The following is a 19,405-nucleotide window of genomic DNA, read 5'->3' on the forward strand; positions in this document are numbered from 1 at the left end:
TTGATCGCAGTATGATTTTGATCTTCACACAGTACCACCCGTGTTTGGACTCTGGGGTTATTCTTTCTTGATAACCTTAAATATGATAAGCAGACAAGTAGTGCGGTTAAGTCCTGTTGTAACCATCTTGGTCTTTTAGCCAAGGTTAAGTCCTTTTTGTCTGCTACGAACTTCGAGACTGTTATGCATGCTTTTTTAACATCCCGATTAGAATAATTGTAACTCTTTATATATTGGTGCCCCTCAGATATGTATCTCATGCATGATGCATGCAATTATAGTTCAAAAATCCTCAAAGGGAAGCGTAAAAGTGAACACATTACACCCGTTTTGATCTCGCTTCATTGGTTAGCTTTTGTTATTTGTGTATAAGTCACTGCAGAACCAGGCTCCACATACATATCTGAACTATTACATCTGCCCTCACTGTCCAGATCACACAGGACTGATCTATTACTTGTGCTATCATCGGCTCCTCCAAGTTATGGAATAACTTATATCAGATCCGCCCAAACTCTGTCAAATTTCAAATCTTTTAAAACGTATCTTTTCTCAAATGTTTTCCATATTCGTTGAATTTCATATAGGTTTTCCATTTTATTATATTTTATTATCTGTTACCTTATGGTATTTATATTCTAATCTTTGTCTCCTTTTTTGTAAAGCACTTTGGTCAACACCAGTTCTTTTTAAATTTGCAATATAAAAACAATTGTATTGTATTTTTATTATTAAAAATTCTCTCTGAGAGTCTGGCAGCCCAGAATTTGACACATAGACAGAGAACATAGCAAATTCGGAGTCTCTAACTCAATCCCTCTAGCGCCTGTCCAATGTTTCACTTATGTTTGTGCTCATAACTTTTGAACCGTAAGAGGAATATTTTTTTTACTCTGATTCCTTGGCTCAAGGTGATTCGATTGCACCCTATGACGTCATTTTCCATAATGAAAAATTTCCCGCCATTTTGAATTATCTGATAAACATGCATTTTCCAAGTCCTTCTAGGCGTGTCGCTCAAATTTGTACATTTAACCAGATCAGCTGAGCTAAACACCATGGTGATAAAAGATTCTTGAATTCAAAATGATTCATCAAACCGTGTTTCAAATAATGAATATGAATGAATGAATTTTACGTAGCCTATAGTGTTTGCAGAAACAGATGCAAGGCTGTATCTCTGTAACTCGTATTCAGACCAAACTTGGTACATGTCATGGCCAGCATGACCAGAGGCTACATGCTGCTCGAGACGAGTCAAATGATATCCAATTTGTGGGTTTTCATAGCCTAAAAATCTAGACGCACCTTAGGGGTAACAAATCTAATCTGCCGCGACTCAATACACTTCTGAGCTGGAAAAACCAAACTCTGGTCAGGCCAATCACATTGTGTCTCTATCACATCACGCCTAGCTCTGCTTCACCTTCATTGCTCTGATTGGTGTAGCGCTATCCTATCGCGTGCAGAAGGAGTTTGAAAGACAACCGTTTATCCCGCCCCTCAGTTTCCAGACCAAACATCTTGATGTGAGTCTGACTTGTCAGGCTAGGGTTTTCAACCTTTATGCTTAAAATCGTCTCCAAATGTCTTTACTCATTTTTGCAGTTGGCCTGTTGCTAGCTTTCTTGTTTGCTTTTGTTGTGCTTTGCCCTGATAATTTCTGCTTGCTATATTTTTACTTCAAATTACTTGTATCAAATCTTAATTTGCAGAAAAAGCATGTTCTATGGTAAAATGCAATATCATTAAAGTCAAATCAAAGCTGATTATCGCTGACAGTAGAAAGCATCTGTCGTCTAAAGCCAGTGATAATCTGACAGTGATGTCACCGGAAAGCCTTCATGAACAATGATGTCTTATGTAACTCAGATTGGGTGTTTGCTTGAAGGTGTGAGAGAAAATGAGTGTCAGAGGGTAATAGAGGAACAGAGAGAAAGGTACAGACACATGACAATGATGATGATAAAGTATCTAATAATAGTACAAAAAGGGAGAGAAAGAGAATATCTTCATAAAAATGAAAAGTCTGTCACCATGTACTCACTGTCATGAAGAAATTAGGCAGGAGTTCTGATGTTCTTTTCCATACAACAAAAGCCTTCCAGAAAAATGCCATATGATGGCTTATTTTGTGAGCAGTGTATTATTAATGTCTTATAAATGTTCATAGTTCATTATTACATTATAATACTTCACTTTTATCTTTTAAGAATATACAATGAGTGAAATGCACAATTGACAGCTTTGTTATGTGTTGAGGCAAATTATATTATATCAAATGTATTATTATTTTTATGATTTATTATAAACTAGTTATATATACTGTTATGATATATATATATATATATGTACAAAACATAAAATCACATTAGGCTATATGTATCATAAAAAGTGTTTATTAATTTGTTTAATTATTAATTTAAAGTAATTGTATTAAAAGATATTTATAATGTTACAAAAAATTATATTTCAAATAAATGCTGTTCTTTTAAATTTTCTATGAAAAATCAAAGAATCCTGAAAAAAATTCAAAAAAAGAAATGCAGCCTTGGTGAAGATTTTGAAGAACTTACTGCACTGTAAAAAAAAAAAAAAAATGTCTCCAATTGTAGTTACTGATCACATCTAAATTTTTAGTTAGCCAAATTTAATTTCTGTGAATTAAATTGCATCAAAAGTGTGATCTGAACTGAAGGTATTAATACTGTCATTAATAATGTGTTGGTAGGTTTCAGGTCATGCACAACTCACAAACTTAAACACTGGTTTTGTTTGATGTTTTGAAGATTGACATTACGAATTTGGCTTATTAAACAACAATCAAAGTTCATAATGTTGAATGCTAGCTCCAAAATGATCTGTTTTATCATCAATTTTCTGTCTCTCTGACCTTCTCAAATCAGATTGATTCTCCAGAGGAGGAACGGTAAATGTAATTTAAAAAGTACCAGTGATTAAAAAAGCCATGATTGAGGAGCAGACACTCATCCAGTGAAATGAGCATCTGTTGTGCTGCAGTACAGCTCTTGATGGAGGAGCGCACAGATGGCTCTGCAGTGATGTATGATGGCATATGATTACAGGCTTCTGTATCTGATCTGAGCCCAATTCAGTATCTATACAAATTCACAAATCACAAATGTGTGCTGCTCTGCGACCAGTGTACCTGATCCAGTTATCATTTACTCAAGTAAAAGTAAAATTCAAAGTTTTACTTGAGTATGAGTAAGACAATAGATTTTCATGTCATTAAGTATTAAATAAAAATGTATTATGAAAAGTAGTGCAGTAAAAAGTACGACATTATGCTTTAGAATGTAGAAAAATTAAACGTTTTCCACAGAAAAAAAACTGTACTGTAAAAAAACACCTCTGTCCCTCACACTCCACACAAACTAACTCTCTCTCTCTCTCTTTCTCGCGCTCTCTTTCTCTCTCTCTCTCACACACACACCATAATACAATCTGTGTACTCACATCATTAATCTAGAATAGATACATCCATAATCAAACTTTGTCCTGATCCCATGGCATCCTGTTGCTCCTTGTAAAACAGACGAAGGAGGCCCTCTAGTGGTGAGACAGACCTTTTAAAAAAAGAAGAAGCAAGCAACACTTAAAAGTTCAGAGCAACAAAGCAATGACAGAAAATGTTGTTTTATATGACAGGAAAGTGGTCACTCCATTTCTGCAGAGATTTCATATGGAGCTTTTTAGCAGACGAAGGATACGTGTCAGATCTGCTTGTGTCTTGCTCTCTGTGGGACTCTTATGTTAACATGTGCCTAGTCGTTTACCCCTGTTTAAATAGCCTTTATATTCTCTGCTCCTTTTTTTCACTCTGTGTTATTTTGTTCCTGGTTTATGTTACGATTGTTTTTTTCCATCAAAATCTCCCTGCATTTGGATCCCTCATCTAAACCTGCCTATGATGCCCCCCGTTCCCTGAAAATATGAGAATAGCACACTACCATCCTACCCTTACTATACTATACGAGTATGTCCAACTCATGTGAAAACAATGTAGCATACTTAAACATGTTATGAAGCAACGTTGCAAGAGTAAGTACATACCATTTCACATACTAATATAAAAAGCCTGTAGAATAACGCATCTGCGTCAAAGCAGCCCTGACGTCAATGCTCAAAATCTGTTTCTGATGTAAATGAAGAAATCAAGGCCGTGCTCACAGCCCTGAAACCCAACAGAGAGAGAAAAAAAAACATTAAGTGCTAAATATTTTATTAGCATATTAATGAATTCCTGTCCCCATAGAAAAGAAACCACTGGTGTGAATGTGAACATGTTTGAAGTAAAGAAATTCAGGGAACAAAAGCAAACAGCAAATATTACACCACTGTTCCCAAAACACTACCACAAATATCCTCTTTGACAAGAATTAATGCCACCAATTGTTCTCAGAGCCTCAAAAAGGAAAACCAATTGATCAAACACATAAATGTTCCAAGTAATAATTCTCTGAGAGAATTTCATACAGCAAAGAAACAAAAAGACGTGTTAAGTCTCACCGCACTTTTTTTGTGCCTCCCTAAAATAAATTCATTATATACTGTGTACATACTTCCAAATAATGACACGCAAATGTACAGAAGTAAACCGGGCCACGCAGATGTTCCCCTGAGAGTCAAAAATGAATCATGCAGGAAATACCAAAATAATTATAATAATAATATGTGGAGTTTGATGATTATAATAAGAATAACAAAATACAATCACTTTCAAGAAAGAAAAAAACATAATTAACTTCACAAAAGCCCATTGTGATATTGAATCTCTTAATGTTGCAAAGCCATAAAATATTCATAATAATACAATGCAAGTGCTGTTTAAGACTTTGATATTGGCATCATGTTCTGCCAAATATGAAACTATAAATGTGTAAATACCGTTTATATAATATCTCTTGATATTTAGAACATACATGACCTCAATAGACTTTTATAAAAGTGCAAGACGTAATATAATTGCACGTGTGCGCATACATCTGACCCAGCAAATTCTACAGTCCGTGTGTAGCGTGACCGCCGTTGGTCTCAGGAAAGGCCATGTCCGGGCTGTGAAGTCTGGGATGGATGTGCAGTTCCACAACATTTGGCACAGTCTTCAGAGTTTCTATATCCATTTGAAAGCACATTTATGTTGGAGCAAGACCATAGTGACTGTGTGTGTGTGTGTGTGTGTGTGTGTGTGTGTGTGTGTGTGTGTGTGTGTGTGTGTGTGTGTGTGTGTGTGTGTGTGTGTGTGTGTGTGTGTGCACAGATGTGTTTAATGCTTTGGTTTTCAAGAGCAGAGTTTTTGCACAGAGTTGTGCAATGTAGACGTTTGTGCCAGCGAGTCATTGGGTTTCTTTATAATATGCAAAATCAGTGAAGCAATAGATCCAGTTCACACTAAAGTAATATTCTGGCATCATTTATTCACCCTCATGTTGATGCAATCCTGTATGATTTTCTTTCTTTCACCGAGCACACAAGAGATGTGTGTGGATGTTCACACAGCTGTCAAGGCTCAAAAATGACAAAAGCACACCATACTATAGTCTTAATGAGAAGCTCTGTGTGGAAATATGTTAAAAATGAAAGTTGTTGTTTGCTGAAAATCTATATGTGTAATCTGAACATATATATTCAAAATTTGAGCACTGAAAAACTGATTATGAGGCACATGAGAAGCATTAATGTTTGGCAACAATGACATTGAACATACAAAATCTGAAAGCAGATATTTAACAATATTTGTCTTTCCCTTTAAAGGTTTTAAAAAAAAAGTAAAAGTAAAAAGATTTAAAGAGATAGAATTTTCATTTTTTGGTGAACTGTCCTCATTTATTCACCCTCATGTCATATCCTTGAAACACAAATAAATATTTGAATGAAATCTGAGAGCTTCTGTCCCTCCACTGACAGCTATGCTACCACTTTGACGCTTCAAAAAGTTCATTAAGAGACGGTAAAATCCATCTATATGAATTGAGCGGTTTAGGCCAGATTTTCTAAAGAGACACGATCGCTTTATATGATGAACAGAGTTTAGGCTTTTATTCACATATAAACATTCATCAAATCTCACATCAGTTGTGGTAAACAGAAGGTCAAGCATGTTCACTTGGCATGTGAAAACCACTGAGGTTCATTCTCGTGTTCTACATTTGAACTTCAGCAAGAACCAATCAGACAATACAAGCCTAAAAATGAAATCTGTTCTTTATAAAATCAATTGTCTCTTCAGAAAATGTTGGACTGAACCGCTATATTCATATGGATCAGTTTTATGATCTCTATGATCTTGTTTTAGCCGCAAAAGGTAGGTGTGAAGCTGTCAATGGAGGGGCATTTAAATTATCTTTGTTTGTGTTTCGGAGATGAACGAAAGTCTCACAGGTTTGGAACAACCTGAGGGTGAGTAATTGATCACAATTATTTCATTTTTGTGTGAACCATCGCTTTAAGGACCATTTCATTTCATTGTATAGAAAAGAAGATATTGTGCAAATGTTTTCCTTTGTTTTCCACAGAAGGCAGAAAGTCATAGTAGGTTTAGAACAGCATGAGGGAAAGTAAATGATGAAGTTAAAGGTGAAATACTCCATTAGGGTTTTGTGACGTGTTTTGACCCGGTAAATGTGCGTATTTGTGTACTACAGTTCGTCATTGACTTCCTTCAACCTCTTCTCCTCCAGGAAGGCCACCAGTGAATCCCTCATGTCCACCACATCCAGCATCTCCTGCAGGATCCGCTCCTCCTGTGCTTGCTGCTCAGGGGTCTTCTCAGCGTCTACACGTACAAGAACATAGCAACATTTTAATGCATGTGTGCAAACAGTATGTTTACATAAATAAAAATAAATTAAGACCAAGAACAATAACTATAACAATAACTATATTAATGCCCACACCAGTGGAAAATATAATTCTGATTAATATAAGCAAGGGCTGTTTTGTCTTCTGTTGCTTTAAATGATCCAGCATTTAATCAGCTGGAAAAAAAAGTTCCAAAAGTTATTTCAATGATAGCTGATAAATTAGCTCTGCTATTCTTTTATATTTAGAACTTTTTTCACTATATTGTTATAGTCAACCAATCTTTAGACTAAATAATACTAACTTTGAAATGTAGTATTTCAATAATAATAATTTATATCGTATACATTTAACACAATAAAACTTTATTTTGGGATTTTTTGCTCATTGTGAGCATGAGCACAGAGCTAGATGATGAGGACAACAACAACAATACTAATACTTGAAGCTTTAATTATTTTTTTTTCAATAGGAACACTAATTTCAAATAAATACATTTCTAATTTAATTAGAAATATTTAATATTAAATAATTAAATACAATACAAAAAATTGCATTTTTCTTGTATTTGCTCTTCATTGGAGTTTCTGAACTAACAGCTAGACCATACAAATATAATATATTTTATTATTACTATACATAATGCTTTTATGACTTGTATTAACTGACAGATGGACTTATTAGTTTGAATTTAACAATTATATGAATTTAATAATTATAAAATGTAATTTGTTAGAATACAGCACTATTTACATAAATAAATCATAAGGACAATATAATGATTATATAATTCCATGTACTGTACACAACGTTATATATGTGACCATTTACAAACTGAAACTAATCTGAACAGAATTAGCTTTAATTTCTCACCATCCATTTCCATGTATCGCCGCAGCTCCATCTCTAACATGCTCTGTTTGTCTTCCAGCTCCAGCTGTCGAGACCTTTGAAACACAAAACCAGAATCACACAAATATATTATGCTGCTGTTAGCACAGCCTGTAATTTAGTTTCTAACACAGAGGATCCAATTGTGCACAGAGCCAATATATGCTAAATGCATGCAAAGCGGTGGGTTAAATAAATCAGGCCACTCTAAGCATTCATCTTAAGTATTAGTGCTCATCAAAGACAAGCAGAGGAGAGGTTGCCAGGGGCAACGAGACTGTGAGCTGGCTTTCAGTGAGGTTCGAGGTTTTTCTTAACACATGCAAAAATAAATGATGCACTTTGATCAATAACTGCTATTGAGTTCCTTTAAATGTACATTATATTAATGCTGACATTAGTACTTGGTTAAGCAACCAAGATGCTTATTCTTTTAACTCAACTCCTGCCCATGTTTGAGGGAAACAAGTCAAGAGACAAGAGGCATTTATTTGTCATTTGCATAGTTAACACTGGGGAAAACTGGGCATTGAAATGCTTGTGACGAGGCTCAGACATACATTGACAATAACAAAGCATAAGACATAGAGAGCACTGAGGTTCTTGAGTGACTACAGTACCCATAGACAGAAAGACATGGACCAGTGGAAGTAACAGGTACCATAAAGGTAATCAGTGTTTAGAGTTATAGTGTACATAAGAAGTCCTGAGGTAATATTATGATTACTGCAGTAGAACGGCGTCTAAAATGTCTTTGCAGAGTGACATAGTGCTATATGGAGGAAAATTAAAGTGGCAGTGCAGATGCAATAAATAAACTTAAGAGCAGCACACATTCAGATGTATTCCTGAGTAGAGCAATGTCCAAAAGTCATTGTAGAGTGTCACAGAGTAACATGAAGGAATATTTAAAAAAGTGCAATTTTGTGATGATCTGACTTACGCCACCATGAGATCAGACTCCTCTGAGAGTAGATTGTTCTTCTCCTGGACCAGTTCAATCCACTGGTCAATCGTTTCAGGGTCACCTGTACCTAAAACACACATACATCAACACAGGAGGTTATGACACCTACAAGATCTCCTTATCCCCAGTCATTGCCACACTTTGGCTTCTCTTAACTTGAAGTAAAAAAAGAAGAAGCTTAAAACCGTATTGAAGGAGCTGTATGAAGGGCACAAAAAGCAATATCATTTAAAGAAATGTATATGCGAGATTTTTTTTTTTTTTTTTGCATTTGCAGAATGAGAACCATAAATAAAGCATTAATTAATTTCATTCATTAGTTTCATTATTAAACATCTGATAAAAAATGTAACAAAATCTTAAAAGAGCAGATTCACATTCATTGAAATGGTTATATGTTAATAAAACATCTTCTGAAAGTTGTCCTAATGTTAGACTGGGTTCATTTCTCAATTTTAATCGATCCTCAGTTTGATTAGCTGATTTCCATTCTTTAATCCCAAAAGTCGATATTTTAGTCTATGCATGAACAAAATTTGCTTTAGTTTAGGGTCCAATTCTCACTATGAACTAGTTGCTTATTAGCATGCATATTACTAGGATATTATTATGCTGTATATTAGTACTTATAAAGCACATATTAATGCCTTATTCTGTATCCCTTAATCCTACCCATTACCTCAACTACCACCTTACTATCTATTAATATGCAGTAATTAGGAGTTTGAGGCAAGAATAATAGTTAATATTATTCCCTGCCTGCTGCTGCTGCCACCACAGTGTTTGTAGCTCTGTATAGCTGTGTTTGAATCTCTATTTGATATATTTTCTTTGTAATTTACACTGCTAAATATAACTTACTCATCACCATATAGTGTTTAATATAGCCTATCAATTTAAATTTGACATTACTAGCTTTTAATCTAAATCACTACCACACGTTAGCTTTTCACTAGCCTGGTAGCTTTCCATCCCAGCATCCAGGTCTCCTGTTTTCTGAGTTCTATAGACAACTGTGGTGAGTTGGATTATTAAAAAGACTCCATCAGACAACTGTGGTAAGTTTTGGATTCATCAACAAATACGGTAAGCCATGTCTTCTTCTCCTGTCATTGTCACTTGCACTGCATGCTACATGTTTAGCATATCTATCTCCGTTGGCGAACAGGGCTTCACATGTGATAAATGTAAGGAATTAATCAGGCTGACGGAGAAGATTTCAGATTTAGAGACACGCATCCAAGCTTTATGTGAGAGTAGTGAGAATGTAACAGCTTTAGATACTGCTTTGGATGCGACTAGCTTAGTGAACACTCATTGTTTGGTTCCGGCTGAGCCCGCGCAGCAGGGCTGGGTGACGATGAGAAAGCATAGTCGCGGATCAAAAAACCACTCTTCCGTTCCGATTAGAACATCAAACAGGTTCTCCCCACTCAGTGATGCACCCACTGAGGATCCTGTTGAAAGTGCCCTAGTTATTGGCGATTCTATTACACGGAATGTGAAAATAGAGACACCAGCCACCATAGTCACATGTTTACCGGGAGCCAGAGCGCCTGACATCAAAGCAAATTTAAAAGTGCTGGCTAAAGCTAATCGTAAATTCTCTAAGATTATTATTCACGTTGGCACTAATGATGTTCGACTTCGCCAGTCGGAGATCACCAAAATTAACATTAAAGAGGTGTGTAATCTCGCAAGTACGATGTCAAAAGCCGTATATTTCTCTGGACCTCTTTGTACATAGTCTTCCTCATCAGTTCCATCTCCTCAGCATTACAGATAGCCAAGATGAACTTGATGCTGCAACCGAAACTATTGACTCTCTCCTTACTAGCACTTTAGACATAGTTGCTCCCCGGCGCTTAAAGAAGATTAAAGCAAATAATCCAACGCCGTGGTACAACGAGCACACTCGGGCCCTTAAAACAGCAGCCAGAAAAATGGAGCGCAGCTGGAAGAAAACAAAACTAGAGGTTTTTCGCAATTTGTGGAAAGAGAGCATGATTGCATACAGAAAGGCCATAAAAACTGCTAGATCTGCTTATTTCTCATCTCTTTTAGAAGAAAACAAACACAACCCTAAGTATTTATTCGATACAGTGGCTAAATTATCAAAAAATAAAGCTTCAGCTTCTGATGTTTGTAAACAACACAGCAGTAATGACTTTATGAACTTCTTTACTAGTAAGATTGATAATATTAGGAATAAAATTATAACCATGCAGCCGTCTATTACAGTATCACTTCAGACAGAGCACTGCAGGGTCACTGAGGAAAAATTACACTCATTCACTGCTATAGGAGGAGAAGAACTGGCTAAACTTGTAAAATCATCAAAATCAACAACATGTATGCTTGACCCTATACCGACTAGGCTATTAAAAGAGATACTTCCAGAGGTCATAGATCCTCTGCTTAATATCATTAATTCATCTTTGACATTAGGATATGTACCGAAAACTTTTAAGTTGGCTATAATTAAACCACTTATTAAAAAAACACAACTTGATCCTAAAGAATTAGTCAATTACAGGCCAATCTCGAATCTACCGTTTCTATCAAAAATACTAGAAAAGGCCGTGTCTTCACAATTATGTTCTTTTTTAGAAAGAAATGGTATATGTGAGGATTTCCAGTCAGGATTTAGACCGTATCATAGCACTGAGACTGCTCTAATTAGAGTTACAAATGATTTACTCTTATCATCTGATCGTGGTTGTATCTCTCTATTAGTGTTACTCGATCTTAGCGCTGCATTTGATACTATCGATCACAATATTCTTCTGAATAGAATCGAAAATTATGTTGGCGTTAGTGGAACTGCTTTGGCATGGTTTAAATCGTACTTATCTGACCGTTATCAGTTTGTAGCAGTAAATGAAGAGATGTCACACCGATCACAAGTTCAGTATGGGGTACCGCAAGGCTCAGTGTTAGGACCGTTGCTTTTCACCCTGTATATGCTACCACTGGGAGATATCATTAGGAAACATGGCGTTAGTTTTCATTGTTATGCTGACGATACTCAGCTCTATATTTCCTCACGCCCGGATGAAACCTACCAATTCACAAGATTAACAGAATGCATAGCTGATATAAAAAATTGGATGAATAGTAATTTTCTGCAACTTAATTCAGATAAAACTGAATTTTTAATTATTGGACAGAAAAGCTCCACAAGTAGTAACCGAGAATACTGTCTAACACTTGATGAGTGCTCTGTCAAGCCCTCGTCGTCAGTGAGGAACCTGGGTGTGCTCTTTGATACCAATCTTTCATTTGAAAGCCACGTTTCTAGCATCTGTAAAACCGCATTCTATCATCTTAAAAATATATCTAAATTACGGCACATGCTTTCAATGCAAAATGCTGAACAGTTAGTACATGCGTTCATGAGCTCAAGGCTAGATTATTGTAATGCTCTACTGGGTGGTTGCCCTGCTCGCTTAATAAACAAACTCAAGCTAGTCCAAAATGCAGCAGCTAGAGTTCTTACTAGAACCAGGAAGTATGATCATATTAGTCCAGTTCTGTCAACACTGCACTGGCTCCCTATTAAACATCGCATACATTTTAAAATCTTGCTTATTACTTACAAAGCACTAAATAGTTTAGCTCCCCGGTACTTAAGCGAGCTCTTAACGCATTATACCCCATCACGTCGATTGCGGTCTCAAAACTCTGGCCAGTTGATAATACCTAGAATATCTAAATCAACTGCAGGCGGTCGATCATTTTCCTATTTAGCTCCTAAATTGTGGAATAGTCTTCCTAGCATTGTTCGGGAAGCAGACACACTCTGTCAGTTTAAATCTAGACTAAAAACACATCTCTTTACTATGGCATACACATAGAACATTTTTAACTTTCATTATTCAATTCAATTGACTGATTGTTAGGCTGCATTAACTAGGTCAGCCGGAACCGGGAACACTTCCCATAACACCTGATGTACTCGTTACATCATAAGTAGAGTGGCATCTACGCTAATGTTAGTCTCTCTGTTTATCCCGAGGTTTATCCCGGATCTGGGCCCTGTCCGGATCGGATGGTGGACCTGCCTGGACATGACCAGCTCATCCTGGAGTGTCTGCTGAGCCGTGTCAAATGGTGTCCCCTCCGAATTTGCCTCACTGGCACGACATGCTCAAAACCCGTCTTCGGCGCAATAATTCCGATCTTTCATGTATTCATACTCTTGTGTAATTGACGCCCCATCCTAAATAAATCTGTCTCTTCCGTGATACCCTGAAAATTATGAATAATCCGATCTAATATGATTTCCGACCTGTAAGGTTGCCAGAATAATAATCTTACACGGTGTGTTAATAGGCCAGAGGAGAACTGGCACCCCGACTGAGTCTGGTTTCTCCCAAGGTTTATTTTTCTCCATCATGCCCCGATGGAGTTTTGGTTCCTTGCCACTGTCGCCTTTGGCTTGGCTTGCTCAGTTGGGGACACTAAAAATATGATTAAAGTTATTCAACTTATTATACAAATAAAATATATGAATTAGGTCTTATTTAATTCTATAAACTATAATACTGATCTGCCAACATTGTCGCTATATGATAAATTAAAATAAGCTGATAACATCACTGTTTTCTCCAGTACGGCTGTACAGCCAAATCTAATTTTGTCGCAATATTACCCTGTTTGACACTGTGAAGCTGCTTTGACACAATCGTGATTGTAAAAGCGCTATATAAATAAAGTTGATTGATTGATTGATTAATAGTTAGTTAATATTGAGAATTGGACCCGAAACTAAAGTGTGACCCAACATTTTTTTTCTAAAGCCAATGAATCACAATAATTATGTCAATTTAGCTTTTAAATTCTGTCAATTTACGAACAAAATTACATTTACTTCTGGAAAAGCTATTAAATTACCATAACTCAATGGTTAATTGCTGCATATTTGTGAAATATATATTCACTATATTACATATTCATTATTTTATTTAACCTGTTCTTCAATATTTATTATTACACGGCTCTGTGAAATACTTGATTCTGATTGGTCAATCGCGCATTCCAGCGGTACGTTATTTCGAGATAACAACCGCTCATACGGGCACTACGAGTTATCTTGACCAGTACTACTTCTATGCTTAACGCTGGCGCCATCTTGTGGCTTAAACAGTCGTGGGTTTCAATGGAAGACTTCAAGGCAGGTTTCCTTTATAAAGTTTTTAATATAGATATTTTTCTTACAAAAAACGCATCGATTCGAATCAGAAGGCTCTATTAACCCATCGGAGCCGTGTGGAGCACGTTATTTGACGGACAGCTGCATTTTTTATTGACTTCAAACACAACTACAACTAAGCTACAGCTTGGATTAACATTAGCCTGGACTTTTTAAATATAACTCCGATTGTATTCGTCTGAAAGAAGAATGTCATATACACCTATGATAACTTGAGGGTGAGTAAACCATAGGCTTGGTTTCATTTTTGGGTGAACTAACCCTTTCAGCATTCATTTTCAACATTTAGCAAGGGCATATGGCAAATCTTCAGCAATAGATAAAGGCTTAAAGCAGGTTGGAACTGTTTTTCTTCGAGGAAGCTTTGCGTAAGAGCTAGTAAAATATTTAATCTCAACACAATATTTTGTGTCTAATAATTATTTATTTGAGACTAGTAGCCGTGTAATAAGCGGGATAATGTACACCCAGCCGGTTGTTATCGCAGAATAAACCAACATGTTTGAATAAATCCATCCTGAAAATACTTTTAACAGCCAGCTACTTTTATTGTAACTCTGAAACCAAAATAATCTATATTTAATAGACGTCTCTGTGACGTACAAGTGCTATCAGGGTTAACAAGTTCACTGGGTTTCAGTGAGAATTTTAGCACACACACAGTCTGACTGCTGTATAATATGCTGAAGTGAAATCATTAGCGGCATATGTAGATGGATGAGATGTCATACCAGCCTCTCCTCTCAAAGCTCTCTCCAGCTCCACTCCTTTCTCCTCCAGATCCTTAAAGGTCACTTCTATCTCATCCAGCCGTCTCTGAATCGTCTGTGTGGGTGTCAGAATCAGGACAGTATCAGATCAAGTTAGAATGGAATTCATATCACTCTATTTTTCATCTATATATAAATTGATGCTGATGTTTCTTTTAAAGCGGCAAGTGTTTGTTTTATACCATTATCTAGAAACAATCTACACAGTGCTGACTGATCTTGCTCACCTGAGCTTTGTGGAAGCGCTGGATTTCGCTCATTCTTGCTTTCCGCTCCAGGGTTTTCATCCTCTTTAGGTCACGTTTCTCTGACTCAGAAATCTCATAATCGCCTCCCTGAACACATACAACACAAACCTACAGTCAACAACTTCATGAGAGAACAGATTTTTATAAGTCTACCCGAAAACATGAAAGTCTACCAGTTTTTCCACCAAATTAATAAAAGTTTCATTGTTTTAAATTAGGTTACAATTGGGCTGGTTTATTGTCTTCACAACATGTTATAGGATTGCTCCTGGCTAATTGAGGACTGCTCCTGGCTGATTGATTGTTCCTGATCGATTGCTCCTGTCTGCTTGCTGCCTGCCTCAGCGTTTGTAGCTCTGTATAGCTGCGTTTGAAATTGAATCTATATTTGATATATTTTCTTTGTTATCTATACTGCTAAATATGACTGTCTCATCACCATATATTGTTTAATATAGCCTATCAAGTTAAATTTGACAATCGCTAGCTTTTAATCTAAATCACTACCATGCGTTAGCTTTTCGATAGCCTGGTAGCTTTCTATCTCGGCACTCAGGTCTCCTGTTTTCTGTGTTCGTTAGACAACTGTGGTGAGTTGGATTATTAAATAGACTCCATCAAACAACTTTATGTCTTGTGTCTTCTGTTCCTGTCATTGTCACTTGCAATGCATGCTACATGATATACATGTATTTCGCATGTGATAAATGTAAGGAAATATTCAGGCTGATGGAGAAGATTTCAGAATTAGAGACACGCATCCAGACTTTATGTGAGAGTAGTGAGAAGGTAGCAGCTTTAGACACTGCTTTGGATGCAACTAGCTTAGTGAACTCTGTACATTGCTCGGTCTGGCTAAGCCCTTGCATTAGGGCAATTGGGTAACTGTGAGACGGCATAGTCGCGGATCAAAAAACCCTCTTCCGTTCCGATTAAAACATCAAACAGGTTCTCCCCACTCAGTGACACACTCACTGAGGATCCTGTTGAAAGTGCCCTAGTTATTGGGGATTCTATTACACGGATTGTGAAAATGGAGACACCAGCCACCATAGTCATATGTTTACCAGGAGCCAGAGTGACTGACATCAAAGCAAATTTAAAAGTGATGGCTAAAGCGAATCGTAAGATCTCTAAGATTATTATTCACGTCGGCACTAATGATGTTTGACTTTACCAGTCGATCACTAAAATTAACATTAAAGAGGTGTGTAAACTCGCAAGTACGATGTCAAAGGCAGTATTTTGCTCTGGTCCCCTCCCTGTTAAAAGGAGTGATGAGATAGACAACCAGCCGTTGAGTGATGATAGTCTGCAAACTAAGTGGTGTCTGCAAAATAACATAGGGTTCATATACAATTGGAAAAGTTTTTGGGGCAGACCTGATCTGCTGAAGATAAATACGGCATTCATCCCTCCTGGGCTGGTGCTGCTCTTTTCTCTAGTAATTTCGCACATAGTCTTAGAGCTAAACCTTGACTCATTTGGGCCCATGTCAGGAAGCAGACAAACTGGCTAAACCAACCGTCGACTTTCTGTCTCACGTCACCAGAGTCCGCTAAATCCAGGCACATAGAGACTCTTTCAACCAGATATTATCACAGAGACTCTGTCTTTTCCCAGAATTAGTAAATACAAAAAAAAAACATCAAAACCATTCAACAGTAAAAATTTAATGGATGTCTAACAAATAAACAACTGATATAATACATATGAACAAACTCTAAAGATCGGGTTGTTAAATATATTCGATCCCTTTCTCCAAAAGCACTTATTGTTAATGATATGATTATAGATCATAACCTAGATGTGCTGTGTTTGACAGAAACCTGGCTAAAACCTGACGACTACATTCATTTGAGTCAACCCCCCAAGATTATAAACACGAGCCACGTCTGAAAGGTAAAGGGGGAGGTGTTGCTGTAATTTATAATAATATCTTTAGTATTACTCAGAAGTCTAGTTTCAAATATAATTCCTTTGAAGTTTTGGTGCTTTATGTAACGTTGTGTAGTGTAAATGATAAATCCCGTTTGACATGTGTTGGCTACTTTATACAGGCCACCAGGCCACCAGGGCACAATACAGACTTTATTAAAGAATTTGCTGATTTTCTATCAGAGTTAGTACTGGCTGCAGATAAAGTACTAACTGTTGGTGATTTTAATTTCCATGTAGACAATGAAAAAGACATATTGGGATTGGCATTTAGAGACATTCTAAACTCTATTGGAGTTAGACAACACGCATCAGGACCCACTCATCGCTGTAATCATACTTTAGATCTAATAATGTCACATGGTCTAAATGTTGATACCGTTGATATTCTCCAGCAGAGTGATGACATCTCAGATCATTCCCTAGTATCATGTATACTTAATTTAGCTAAGGCTGAGAAGCAGTCCCCTCAATTCAAATATGGCAGGACTATAACCGTTGCGACAAAAGATTGCTTTGTACATAATCTTCCTCATCAGTTCCATCTCCTCAGCATTACTGATAGCCTAGAGGAACTCAATGTTGCAACAGAAACTATTGACTAGCTAGTTGCTAGGATTAATCACAATCCTAATTTTTACCCCCCCCACCACCCAAAAAAAATCCATCCCAATTAGCCAAATCAAGCACCATCAAAAATAACTATACTCCTCTGTAAAATATGGCATGGATGGAAATGTGGTCTTCTGTCTCAGTCTCAGAATAAAACTAATTTGAAGATATTCCCACCTTGCAATCCAAAAAATGGTCTTCTGCTTGAAGATCCTCTTCGTCCTCTTCTTCGTCATCATCAACACCTTCTTCATTCTCATCTTCTGATATATAATGGTCCGGTTGAGCTAGTTCTGATGAGGGAATTGACACTAAAATCAGCTACTAAATTTAACCTAAAGATGTTTCTAAAGAAGTGCTAAAAAATTGGGCTTTCAACCTGAAGGTGCAACTCTGAGGACACTGAAGCGCTGCTGTAGCCGTGGTGAAGACAGATTCCATGGGGAAAACTTGGAGCGCATCTTTCCGTGCTGCGATTGAGTGGTGGGCGGAGGTTCGCTCTTCCTTCTCACGCAGCGACGGTTAAGATGGTTTTGCAAGCTCTTGCGTGTAGCGATGCCGCCGCTCCAGTATCCTTCCTCGTCTCCTGCTTCATGCTGCTTGGAGGAAGAGGAGGTGGAGGCAGCCGAAGACGATGCAGGCGTCTCAGAGTCCGAATCCTGGCTGAGAAGGTCAGCTTTTTCCTCTTCGCTCAGCTGAAGCTTGCGCAGGGACGGTTTGGGTTTGGAGTCCGCAATGAGGTCTTTATGAGTTTCCCCTGGGTTCTGCTCTGAATCCTCTGGGATATTTGAGGGTTCGGGCACCACGTTATGGACAGTGCGAGGTTTTGGAAGCGGAGGGTACAGGGGAGCTCTGGAACCTCGAGGAGCTGGCACTGGAATGGACGCACTGATGTCATTTTGTTGGCTCTCAATGCTTGTGCTCTCTGGATTGAGTTCTGAGGCTGTATGCGGTTCATGAGGTTCCATAGGATCAGATGACTGTTGGTCATCTTGCTCTGTGGGAGTAGGGCACTCGTTCGATTCTTCAAAGTCAGGGTCAACAGATATCTTATAGGAGCCCTTTCGTCTTACAGAGACATGTGGAGGCGGGGATGCCATCTCTATAGGTTCGCCATTTTGTGTATTCTCCTTATCATCCTCTTTATTGTGACTATTCTCAACATGATTCTACAAAACAGAAAAACATGGCATTATTGTTATATTTTGGGCCTGAGATATATTCTGAGATAGACCTGTAAATTTGTGAACACAAATGCTAGCTTGTTTAATTCATATAAACTAAAATTTAAAATCTATCTATCCATCCGTCCATCCATCCACTCATCCATTTATTAATCCATCCATCATCCACTCATCCATCAATTAATCCATCCATCATCCCCTCATCCATCTATTTATCCACTCATACATCCATCCACTTATCCATCTATTAATCTATCCACCCATCCATCTATTAATCCATCCACTCATCCATCCATTCACTCACCAATCTATTAATCAATAATCCACTCATCCATCCACTCATCCATCTATTAATCCATCCATCTACCCATCCACTCATCCATCTATTAATCCATCCACTCATCCATCTATTTGTCGATCGATCCATCCAGCTATTAATCCATCCATCCATCCATCCATCCATCCATCCACCCACCCACCCACACATCTATCTATTAATCCCTCCACACCCTCATCCATCTATTCATCCATCTTTATTATTTTTGAAATAAGTCTCTTCTGTTCACCAAGGCTACATTTGTTTGCTTAAAAATATAGTACAAACATTAATATTCTTATTATTATCAATGTTAAAAATAGTTGTGCTGCTTCATATCTTTGTGGCAACCATATTATATTTTAAGGATTCTTTGATGAATAGAAAGTTAAAAGGAAATACATTTATTTGAAAATCTTTTGTAACATTATAAATATTT

General features: G+C 37.2%; 1 protein-coding gene across 1 annotated transcript in view; it reads right to left on the bottom strand.

Annotated features, from left to right (window-relative positions):
• Positions 1–5,846: 5,846 nt before the first annotated feature.
• Positions 5,847–19,405, bottom strand: part of mical1 (microtubule associated monooxygenase, calponin and LIM domain containing 1) — a 50,976-nt gene continuing 37,417 nt past the window's right edge. The window contains exons 18-24 of the mRNA XM_067445623.1: positions 17,846–18,635; positions 17,644–17,759; positions 14,896–15,003; positions 14,630–14,723; positions 8,660–8,750; positions 7,699–7,772; positions 5,847–6,799 (exon numbers count right to left, since the gene is read on the bottom strand). Of these exons, the coding sequence (XP_067301724.1) occupies positions 6,663–6,799; positions 7,699–7,772; positions 8,660–8,750; positions 14,630–14,723; positions 14,896–15,003; positions 17,644–17,759; positions 17,846–18,635 (1,410 nt within the window). The 3' untranslated portion in view covers positions 5,847–6,662. The remainder of the gene's footprint in view (positions 6,800–7,698; positions 7,773–8,659; positions 8,751–14,629; positions 14,724–14,895; positions 15,004–17,643; positions 17,760–17,845; positions 18,636–19,405) is intronic.

Source organism: Pseudorasbora parva, chromosome 6 (genome assembly GCF_024679245.1).
Source record: "Pseudorasbora parva isolate DD20220531a chromosome 6, ASM2467924v1, whole genome shotgun sequence".
Taxonomy (NCBI): domain Eukaryota; kingdom Metazoa; phylum Chordata; class Actinopteri; order Cypriniformes; family Gobionidae; genus Pseudorasbora; species Pseudorasbora parva.